This window comes from Carex rostrata, chromosome 1, assembly GCF_964058835.1.
Source record: "Carex rostrata chromosome 1, lpCarRost1.2, whole genome shotgun sequence".
Classification (NCBI taxonomy): domain Eukaryota; kingdom Viridiplantae; phylum Streptophyta; class Magnoliopsida; order Poales; family Cyperaceae; genus Carex; species Carex rostrata.
This window is the reverse complement of record NC_135918.1, coordinates 15825352-15837718: the sequence shown is the minus strand read 5'-3', so window position 1 is coordinate 15837718 and position 12367 is coordinate 15825352. Positions and strand designations below refer to the sequence as shown.

Genomic DNA, 12367 nt, shown 5'->3' with positions numbered 1-12367 from the left:
GAAAAAATTGAAAGCAGCCCATGTAGTATAAAAGTAGTATATATAATATAAGATAAAATAAAAATTAGATGCACTGGAGCCCAACAGGCCTCCAAGCAGAAAACAACAATTGCTGGAAGAAAAATGGGCTTTGTAAAGATTTTAACGGAGCAATTTATTATAATTTTAAATTTTAAAATTTTAAAATTATAATTTGAAAATATATATTTTGTTCTATTTTTGAATGAATGTGTTCATATAATTCGTAACACACTGTCTTTTTCTTTGTGATCATATTTAACACGAACTATACTACTTCTGTAACTAATTTGGTCATAATATAAATTTAACAAAACAATTTTGACTTCATGAAGCGCATGGACTATAAAATCAATACAACTTTACATATGATTTTTGCGTTGTATGTAGTCAAATCTGCTCTGTTAAAATCTTAAGCCGTTGAATCCTCAATTCATATCACCTAGGTCTTAGGAGGCTAAGATAATTATGATAGTTCTGTTTAAATCCGAACCGTTCGATTAGAATCTGCACAAATTAAAGGGCCTGGTGCATTTTATCTCGTGCCGGCCTGCCGGGTAAGGATTCTGATCGAATGGTCTTGATCTAACCAGAAATATTGTGTCTCTTCCCAAGAGTTCCCACTGACAAGTATAGTGACAATATTTACGAATAAATCGAATTTGAATTGGTCCTCAAACAATCTCCCGAATTGTTAGCAAATTATAAAATTTTCACAAATTTTACAAAGCATTTGTGAATTATTTGTAAATTTTTTTTTTGGTGCTCCCTGGACTGCTGATAAGTATACAAATTTATCTTAATTTTTCTTAAATTATTTTCGAATTATTCTCAAACCAAATATTTTTTTTCCTGCCCAACTTTTATTAAGTTGGGGCTACGCTGACAAGTGAAACTGGAGATTCACTGAACCAGGACTTATCCAGGAGGCGGAAACCGGAAATCCGTATCACCCCAGGTATCTGAGGTGCAAGCTAAAAATCCGGACCGTTCTTTTAGCTTAACGCAAATCTCAAAGCTACCGATTGAATTTAAACTGGATAAAATTAATCTGGACTGTTACTTTTTTAAATTGTACCTCAAGTACCTGAGCGGATACGCACTCGGAAACCGGGGCGTTTCCATCCGCTGCCAGGCATATAATTCCCACCGACAAGTGGGTCCCAACGCCCAAACTTCTCTCAGAAGAACCGCAATCTATAATATTGGGACGCGGAAACCGGGTACTCCCGCCCACCATATTCGCCCACAACTCAGACGCTCTTTCCTCTGGTCCTCTCTCTTTAATCCCGCTCTTTATTCCCTTCGAATGCCTCCCATCTCTCTCTCTCTCTCGCTCTCTCTCACTACTCACTACTCACGCAACAATGTCACACTCGGCAGGAACGGGAAAGCATCCAGTGCCAAAGCGCTACGCGGTTCTCTTGGCCTGCGCTTTCCTTCTAGCAATCGCTCTACTCGCAGATTTCCTCTGGGCCTCTTCCAATTTCTCCTCCTCTTCATCTTCCTTCACTAAGGTGGCGGTATCAATCAAGGTACTGATCTGGTACAGCTTCTCTTTAACAACTTTTGTTTTTTTTTTCTCTCTATTGGTCCCATAATCTTTTTAATTCGTGCAATGTAGTATCATCTGGAGGTTTTTTAGTTAATGCAATCTAGCCCCTGAAGAATTTATATTACTGTGTTGTAGACCTGGAGATTTTAATTTGGGAAAAATACATTCACAGGCTAATTAAAAATAGTTTAAGAGCACTATGCATAGTGCAAATTGGTCCGTACTATGGATCAATATCTTTGTTTTCAATGTCCAAACAATTGATCTGATCTGTTCAACATGATCTCCATTTTAAATTTTTTTACTACTTTTTTAAATAAGTAGAAAATAACTTTTATCTAGAGGTTCCATACCATTACAAAGTAGTGGTTTTTTACCTATCTAAAAAGTATAAAATTTATTCACTAAGTACAGACTTTGTTTTTCTCTATTGGTCCCTCAAACCTTTTCAATTCGTGCAATTTAGTATCATCTGGAGGTTTTTTAGTTAATGCAATCTAGCCCCTAAGGAATTATATTACTGTGTTGTAGACCTGGACATTTTAATTTAGGCAACATACATTCATAGGCTATTTAAAATAGTTTAATATGCTACAACTTTATTTAAAGGAATTACAACTCACAGATGAAAACTTTTCGGATTTGGGTATGGATAAATCGAGGCCAATATTGTCATGATTTGAATTTTGAAAGCATAATTAGGTTACTGATTAATACAATTGTGTTCTTTGTTACTTTATGAAGAAGAAAGAAAGAAAGGTTGTAAGTAGGGAACTGATGCACCTAAATGCGACATATGCTGACATACCGGCCCCACATTTGGATTGGGAAGAGATGTCAGAAGCACCGGTGCCTCGCCTCGATGGATTCGCTGTTCAACTTGCGAATCTGTTGTATGTCTTTGCTGGATATGGTAGCATTGACCATGTAAGATAACACAAGTTGTAAATCACTGATTATTTTTTTATGCATTTTTTGTACATAATTTAGTCAATAGGAAGTTAGAAAAATAAAGAAATAATTGAAACCCACTATAACCAACAGAAGTTAGAAAAAAAATTACTGTCCTACTTAAAAAAAAATTGAAAAAGGAAGTCTAAATACCGCTTTGGTTTGAACGACTTTATGTATTAATTCAGTATGTGACAATCATAAATCCATATAATTAATTATACAATATTAACTTGCTAAGGTCGTTAAACTCACAGGTGCATTCTCATGTCGACATTTTCAATTTCACGGATAACACATGGGGTGAGAAGTTTGACATGCCGAAAAAAATGGCAAACTCACATCTTGGAATGGCGACTGATGGACGGTATATCTATGCTATTTCTGGTCAGTACGGCCCACAGTGCAGAGGGCCCACCAATCTCAACTTTGTATTAGATACCAAGACAAAGCAGTGGAGCGAACTGCCTTCATTGCCTGTACCTAGGTGAATAATAGTAATGCATAAAATTGCATATAGTTCTCATTATTCTGTAATTTATTTATGAAATGATTTCAATTTTTTCAGATATGCGCCGGCAACACAACTGTGGCGGGGCCGGTTACATGTAATGGGGGGAAGTAAGGAGGATCGGCATGAGCCGGGATTAGAGCACTGGAGTATAGCTGTAAAGGATGGCAAGGCACTTGAGGCGGAATGGAGGGTTGAGATTCCCATACCACGTGGCGGGCCCCACAGGTACACTTCTATTTCTCTCATCTCCTACTGCTTTCAGGTATTCTTTAGACCTGACCAATGACGACTGTTGTTAATTAATGAACAAAAGCATGGCTTTTAACCTCTGTAATTAAGTGAATGTTAAATTCTATTTATAGAGCAACTTGCTATTGTCCAACATGATCTTCATATGAAAATGTACCTGTAGAAAATCACTTGATCTAAAAATTCTACACCATTCAAAAGTAGTGATTTTCTATTTATCTTAAAAAATAGTAAAAAAAGTTTTAGAAAATGTAAAATTTATTCTACAAGTACATTTTCATATGAAGATCATGTTGAACGGTTCAGATCAATTGTTTGGACTTTGAAAACGAAGATATTGACTGCGCTATGTATAGTACCATAGCCTTACTCTTCTATTATAGAACAACTCACTATTGTTAAGTAACTTGTTTCTTCTTATGATTCAAATAAGGGCATGTGTGGTTGCTAATGATAAACTGCTTGTGATTGGTGGTCAAGAGGGTGATTTTATGGCTAAACCCGGTTCTCCTATTTTTAAATGCTCCCGCAGACATGAGGTATACTGCTTCTCATTAATCAGTAACATTTTTGTGCTCCATATTTTTGAAGCAACTGCTTGGTTCTACTGAACCTGATATTATAAGATTGGTATCTGATATTTTATTCCTTTAAAAATTCGAATCTCGCTCATGGTAGATACATTTTGACTGATGCTACATTATAACACATTTTATTTGTATCTAGGTTGTATATACTGACGTGTACATGCTAAATGACGGAAATGAATGGAAGCAACTGCCACCTATGCCAAAACCGAATTCACACATAGAATCTGCATGGGTTATTGTCGATAATTCAATAATAATTGTCGGAGGCACGACAGAAAAGCACCCATTTACTAAAAAAATGATACTCGTCGGTGAAGTCTTTCGGTTCAATTTGTATAACTTGGTATGTCTCATATTTATATAACACAACAACAATATTGAATTTTTTTACTTGTATTGTATCAAAACAAGTGATATAAATTGGTATTGATCAATACAGGTCAATTGATCTTTTACTATTTTTTATCATAAGAGTACCAATGCAACATCATATATTTATATTGGTATTGATCTTTATTAAACTGGTGTTAGGCTGGTACTGAATGCAACAGCATATATTTATGCTGGTACTAGGCCTAGTACTGATTTAATCTCACTGGTACAAGATCTGGTACTGAATGCAACATCATATTTTTCTACTTGTACTATGTCTGATACTGATTTTTATCATACTGGTACTGAATGCAACATCATATATTTATACTGGTACCTTTTGTCATTACTGAATGCAACATCATATATTTATACTGGTACCTTTTGTGACAGGAATGGTCGGTCATAGGCCGTATGCCTTTTCGAATGAAGACAACACTGGTTGGTTTTTGGGACGGTTGGCTCTATTTCACCTCAGGCCAGAGAGATCGGGGCCCGCATGATCCATCTCCAAAAAAAGTTGTCGGATCTACCTGGAGAACTAAATTACATCTTTAGTTAATTATGTTTACTTCCTAACACAGTTGTCAGAATCCAGGTAATCACAAATTTTGTCTCTGTTAGCAATTTGTTTATTCATTATACTTTTTGTAACTTGTTAGCTTAAAATTTGTTTTAGCAATATAATTTCTAGTTATTTTACAATATCCTTACGGTGTATTACGATAATATTAACATTTTTTTAAAATTGTAAACTATTGATTCAGTATTTCATTGATGTACCTCTCATTGATGTACCTTCAATTAATTTATCCATAATTGAGAAAAATAATAATAAAATACACAAGCAAACCAAAGAGGATAGCAAGAGTCAAAATAGTGAGAAAATATATTTAAAAGTTCATATAAAATATGTTAGCCTTTTCATATACTTGGTTAGTGTTTGTTTGTTTGTTTTTTCTTATTTATTTTTGAAAGCTGGAACTTTAATCAATTTTTCTATTATCTGTGATCTACTTCAATTATTTTGTATATTTTAAGCAAGTCAAGTTATGATCTACTTCAAGTAATATAACTGATTAATTTATCCCAATAATTCCTTATATCTATCAAAAATATTTTTGTGTGAACACCTTCATACATTAATTAAATACAATACCAAATATATAACATATTAGATAATATAAATTTTATGAGGAATTCTCTCTCTCTCTCTCTCTCTATATATATATATATATATATATATTTATATATTAGACAATAAATTTTTATGTGAGGCTATGTTACTATGCATGATTCTGTACTATGGATCAATATCTTTGTTTTTAAAGTCTAAACAACTGATAAAAGTTTTAAATTTTGAGTTATTAATTTTTTTTTTAAAATAAAGGTGTTTGAACCCTCCTATATAATATATTTTTTTTAAATAAAAATTCAAATTAATCCCAATAATTGTTTTTTGTAAAATGCCTCTTAAGGAAAGAGAAATTAATAGTATAATTAATGAATTTGACCAATTGATTTAATTACTAACGTCATTGTAGGGAATAAAGAGAGAGAAATTGAAGTGAGAGTGAGGGAATTAATAATTAGTTTTTAATGCCAGCTCATTTATATTTAATTAGCAAATTGGTAAGGATATATGTCTTTTTCCATCAAGTCGTTTTTAGACATTTAGAAAAATATGTTTTCCCTATAAAAAATGCAGAATAATTTATTTTTTCTAATGATCCTGTGTGGATTTTTAGACATGTGTGGGACATTGAAGAATTTGAATTTTTCCTGGAAAATTGTTATTGGAATTGGATTTTTATTAACATTTTTTTTTCCTGGAGAATTGGAATTTAACACCCCCGTTAAATGAGCCCAGATCACCAGAGGTAATATACTGGCTGAGTTTCAATCCCGACCGTTCGATCAGAATTCATATCAATTAGATTCAAGTATGTAATGTACGAAATTCTTTTAAGATTCATGTTAGTATATAATGAACAGATTAGATCCAAACTAAAAAAATTGAGGTACCTTAGTGAAGGCGGAACCAAACTTTCAAGCTATGCGAGTCAACTATATAAAATTATAACGTTGCGTACATGATTCAATTTTACAATACTCATAGCATTTTACTCTAAATTATATAAAATATCATGTACAATTGTAAAATTTTGAAAATAAATGTCTGTCGACATGGACTGAAATTTTTAAATCTTCCATACTAGAGAAATAGATAAACCACAAATTCTGTAGAATTCGAAAAACACCATGGACGCAATCTCATGTTGCGTCCACCATATCTGTAGACGCAACGTGAGGTTGTGTCCAACTAGGAGTGGACTCAACCTCATGTTGCATCCAAATTCATTAAAATTTTGAAATTCAACTCTTGTTTTTCTTATTATTTTTTGAAAATGAATGAAGCAACTTACAATTTGAATATACGAGAAGGAATATCAAACAAAATAGATGAAAACTTTTATAAGATATTTTATATATTTTGTTTGATATTCTTTCTAGTATATTCAAATTATAAGTTACTCCATTCATTTTTGAAAATTAACAAAAAAAAAACACAACATTTCTTTGGCAGTAAAAAAATTTTAACGAATTTGGACGCAACGTGAGGTTGTGTCCGTAATATTTTTCGAATTCCACAGAATTTGTGACTTATTTATTTATTTATTTGTCTGATATGGTAAATTTAAAAATTTGGGCAACATGGATCCACCCCTGATCCTCAGATGATATGAATTTCTGTTAAATTATTTCAGCCTTTGGAATAGAAAATGGGAAGCATAGTGTTCTAGGGGTCAACATTTTAACAGAGAAATTTTACCTTCATACAGCGCACAAACTATGAACATTATTATTTTGATTCTATAACCCGTGTGCTGCATGTAGCCAAAACTGCTCTGTTAAAATATTCATCCACATTTTAGATTAGATCATTTGCACTTTCTGTAAAGCAAATGATTTTCCAACTCTGTCTTTATTTCTTCTTGAAAGCTTGGCATCTTGATTAACGAATAAGTGACCAAGAAGCAAACTTCAGATAATTATAGAGAGGGTTGGTGCAGCTCTCTTTTGAATTTTTGTTTATTTTATTTTTTAATTGGTCATTATGCAATTATTGATTTGTCAAATAGATTAAATCAGCGGTGTAAATTTATTGTTTGAAACTAATTTAATAATTTTAAAATTTAATCGAAAACTTGATTGGCTCTGATTTCTCATCAATCATTTTTAAATAATTGTATTTTGCAATTGAATAATAAATACTGCTGAACTCAATGAATTTCTTCTTCATCTTTTGAGAAATAAATAATATGTTTTTACTTGGGCAAAGATCATTTTTTTTTCATTCAAGGTTTAGTTATTAATTCCATTACAAATCAAAATTCAATGTAAAAGTTTAACATAAAAACTGATGAACAAAAACTATCTAAACAAAACTTCCAAAACTACCTTTCAAAGCTAACTACAAAATTTAAAAAAAAAAAAAAAAAATCAGTAACTTGGAACTATAAAATTAAGATTGGGATACTGAAAAATCAAATATAATGTTTATTTTATTTTATAAGAGGAACTGAAAAATAATGATGTATATAAAACTTATAAAAATTAATTGAACAAAAATACAAATTTTCAGTTTATAATGAAAGCTTAGTTCTCAGTTTTTTTTCTCAAACTACCATCCTCCTCTGTCAGCACCACATCATCAATCTAAAAAGATAAAAATTTATTTAATTTTCTAAATCTAACATTTACATACCTTTCATGTGCAATATATAAAACAAAACCTCATTTAATCTTTTGTTAGTTTTGTGGGTGTTGTTTTTTGGTGTTTCATATAAGCCCTCATGCTTGTAAGTTGCAAACAATAAATTGTCCTCTATGATGCCTCTTTTCTTTGCCTACTAATCACGTAACACTAATCGAAATCTAGCCGATATCCATTTTAACACTAATTGAAACTTAGATAGAATATTATACTGATTTTGATAAAGCATTAATCGAAAGTTAGATAGAACATCAGACCGATTTTAATAAAGCACTAATCGAAACTTAGATAGAACCTCAGATTGATTTTGATGTGATGTCTATTAAAAATTTTCTTTCTCCAAAATAACAATCTAATGAAGTCAAAATGCGATTAGCAACACATTTTCAAGCTAATGAAAACTAATGTTATGTTTTATTTTCTAATCTAACAATTACATACTTTTCATGCACAACATATTAAGTAAAGAGAAAAATTTTAATGTCTTCATTTTTTTTTTGTTCCATCATATCTCTATTATTTAATTTTATAATAAGAATAATTATAATATTTATATGTCAAAATAAAACCATTATATCTGATCTACATTATTGAAAAATCAACATCCAATAATTACATCAGTGTATTTTTGCATGTTCTTGATAGATTTTTTTTTTTAAATAGAACTATTTTTAAAAAATTTAACGGAACAAACATTATATGTGGAGAAGCTATAAAAAAAAGACCACCAATCGCAAAAAACCATGTTCTCCACCTCAAAATACTTCACATTTATCTAAAACCAACACTATCAGTGGTCCGAAAATAGCTCACCCATCCTAGAAAAATGATGGAAGACACAAAAAATAAAAACATTAGAACCTCCTCTAAAATAAAATCTCATTTATCTTTGTTATTTTTTTGGGTGTTCTTTTTGGTGTTTCATATAAGCCCCCATTGCCTTTTGTTGCAAACAATAAATTATCCTTTACGGGTGCTTCTTTTCTTTACCTACTAACCACGTAACATATAGCAAACAAAAGTAGCCAGACAAATGGACGGTGGATATTGATGCAATGCCACATCTCACTTTCACTTTCATAGTTTCCTTAAGATGATGCAATTTTATTTATTGCCACGTGAGACTGTGAAAACCTTTTTGTGTTCTACATAAAGAACTCTTAATTATCCAAAATAAATAAAAATAAGTAACATTTAGATCTTTATCCATTAAATTAAATGTAAACTAGAGTGTTTTAAGCTCATCTTGTTTTTTTAGCTTAATTTTACAATTTATCTGATTGACTTCAAATGACAAATTTAAATTGTTAAAACCAATCGACTTCACGATGCGTTTACATATCAAATTTATAAACTTCCGAGTTAATTTAGTAATTAGTATAATATTAATTTGTTAAAAAATGAGAAAAATAATCTAAATTTTCATTTTTTTTATCACCTACTTTAAGAATAATTTATTACAAATTAATAGTTTCAAATTTTGCAACATCACATGTATACTTTGAGAATTAATATTTGATTTAGCGACAAAAGATAATACTTTTTATGAACAAAGTTATACATCAAGAAATAATCTTTGATTTGGCGATAAAAGATGAGTAGAACTAAAGTGTTTCTTAACCTCACCAAGTTCTTTGGTAAACTTAATTCTAAAACTTATCAGAGTGAGTTCAAATGACCAATCTAAATTGTTGAAACTGATCTACTTAATGAGTGATGTGTTTACATGTCAAATTTATAAATTTTCAAATTAATTTATTCTTAAGGCAAATGGTAAAAGAATAAAAGAAAATGAACGTATTAAAATTATCTGATAAACCTTCTTTTTTTACTGCTTGACTTAACATTAAATTATTTTGAATAGTTATAAATTTGACATGTGAATGTGTCACTTGTGAAATAAATTGATTTCAGCGATTTGCATTTCTCATTTAAAGTCATTCTGATAGATTTTAGAGTTTAAGTTCATAGTAATACTCTTTCTGCATGAAGTCTTCAAATTTTTTTTTATAAATAATTAAACAGTTGAATGACATTTTTTTAATAAAATATGGAGATATAAGTTTTTCAAATTACAATATACAAAAAATTTCTAAAATTTCATCCTGCAACGTTTTCAGACAAAACGTTGCACAACTAAATCAAAGACTAGTTCTTCATTATATTTTTCCTAATAAAAAAAAATATGGAGCTATCACATAACATGCCTATATCTTTGTTTGTATATACCTCAGCAGAAACAAACACACAAGCATGAACAAAACACAGAATCATCACATTTCAACATGTCAATTAATTGAAGAGTTGTTGATAATCAACAAAATTATTTGATTTCATGGCTTATCAACCTATGACACGGTAGTTTGCACCGCCACAATCATTAGCCATGGATTCAAGCGCACATGTTGTAGTGTTAGTCTACATCGTAATTGACAAATAGATTGGATTATATATACATGTAAAGTAACATGTCAATCAAATGTTTTCCGGTCACCTCTGACCGAAATTTTTATTTATACCATATTAAAAAAATAAAGCAAAAAATTATATTTTGGAAGAATTTTGAAAAAAATACTATAGTCTTCAAGCCAATATGTGGTCTGATAGTTGAAGGAGGAGGGGAGAAGGAGGGCGGAAGCAGATTGGCTTGCCGGCCCTCTAGAAATTCAAAAATGCACTATAATTTTAAATATATTTAGGTTTTTGAGGGGCTTGCAAACCAATTTGCGTCCATCAAGAATGAAGCCGCAAAATGTCTTGGAGGCCCTGGTGTTTTCGCACACCCTAAACGACTGATTTAGTTGAAACTGTAAACTATTTTTTTTTTGCGGTTTTTAAAAAACCAACGAATTAATATAACTAACCGAATAAAATAAATTAAATTTAAAAAAAAAACTCAATACACAATACATTATAATTTTCTAGAATAAATATTTAGAAAACATTACAAACATTATTCAATTCCATACAAAAATGTAAATGTTTTAAAATTTTCAAACTAAAATATAAAAAAGAAAGTAATAATTGAACTAAATAAAATATAAATCATATTAAATCATTATAATTAAGTCGGTTCAATTTAATCAATTTTAAAAAATCTAAACCGAATCAATTCATTTAAACTGAAATCATTTAAAAATTTAACCAAATCAATTTATTTAAGTAAAAAAAATTCGGTTCGGTTGAAAACCAATCAAACCGGCTCTACGCAGGATTGAACAGACACCTGTCCTTTTTTCAAGCCATGTGCCGTGGCTGGTAGTGTGTTACCTTCTAGTAAGAAAAAATAAATATTTACCTGGGCTCAGAAGCATATGTGACATTCATAGACTTGGTCCAGTGAACCACATCTTGCTGGAATTGAATGATTAAAATATTCTTGTTTTTCTCAAGTCTAGAGGAAAAATACATTAAATAATTAAAAGAGATATTAGATGAGATAATATATTTATAAATTACTAATTCAAAACATATTAGACTTTGATTCCGGATATCTTTCATTAAAATCCCACAATCTATATTTTAATATATAATTTTCTTCTATTTGTGGATTAAGAATTATTCAGAGATTCTTTTCAATCTTTGAACTTTTGAGCAGGATGAATCCAAGATTTTTGTTAGAAGTGGAAAAAAAAAAATAGCGAATTGGATTTAACCCCATTAGCTAATTGGATACTAAATAAAAAACAATACTAAATTTATAATTTCTAAAGCTCCGACTTATAATTTTTAATGATCTAGCTTCTAATTCTAATTATCAATCATAATTCACATAATTTATTGTAATTTTAATCATAAATTTAATATAAATTACAAATCAGAATTCTAGAGGGGCGCAAAAAATCCAACGAACCTATAAATTTCTATAAATTCAAAATCCAAGAAGGCACTCCCCTGAACCTATGTGAATTCGCCCCTGAAATTTTTTCCTAAAAATAAGTCCTAAGAAATTGTATATTAATAACACTGAATTTGTTGTTATAAATTGATGATATTTTGTTTTTATTATTGTACATGAGCATTCGATCAAAATTGCCTTTTAGATTAAATAAATGCATTGTAGAGAAATAAATTATATATTCGAAAACCAATCAATTAAAATACCGATATTTTTTTTAAACATAGTATATATTTTTATTTTTTAATAAAAAATAAATAGGTACTTTATAAATTTAAATGAGTTTTAATAAGAGACAATAAATAAAATAAATTTATGAGTTTTTAAAATTTAAAATGTTCTTTAAGATACACATAAATTTCCCCCTAATTTCAATGTCGCCATCATATATATATTTTTGACAAGAAGAACAAAACGGGCAAGAAATGAAAACCAATAATGA

General features: G+C 30.1%; 1 protein-coding gene across 1 annotated transcript; it reads left to right on the top strand.

Moving 5' to 3' along the window:
- The first annotated feature begins 1320 nt into the window (after positions 1 to 1320).
- On the top strand, positions 1321 to 4886 carry LOC144547921 (kelch repeat-containing protein At3g27220-like). Its single transcript, XM_078296915.1, has 7 exons — positions 1321 to 1553; positions 2318 to 2500; positions 2782 to 3011; positions 3093 to 3263; positions 3721 to 3826; positions 4014 to 4220; positions 4643 to 4886. Exons 1-7 carry the CDS (start codon positions 1386 to 1388, stop codon positions 4805 to 4807), a joined length of 1230 nt encoding a protein of 409 aa, XP_078153041.1. The 5' UTR covers positions 1321 to 1385; the 3' UTR covers positions 4808 to 4886.
- The last annotated feature ends 7481 nt before the right edge of the window (positions 4887 to 12367 follow it).

What these genes read in the sequence shown, in the direction of transcription:
- LOC144547921 (XM_078296915.1), top strand. Translation starts at nt 1,386, where the DNA reads ATGTCACACTCGGCAGGAACGGGAAAGCATCCAGTGCCAAAGCGCTAC. An exon ending in CCTTCATTGCCTGTACCTAG is followed by an intron (nt 3,012 to 3,092) that starts GTGAATAATAGT and finishes CAATTTTTTCAG; the next exon opens with ATATGCGCCGGCAACACAAC. An exon ending in CCACGTGGCGGGCCCCACAG is followed by an intron (nt 3,264 to 3,720) that starts GTACACTTCTAT and finishes GATTCAAATAAG; the next exon opens with GGCATGTGTGGTTGCTAATG.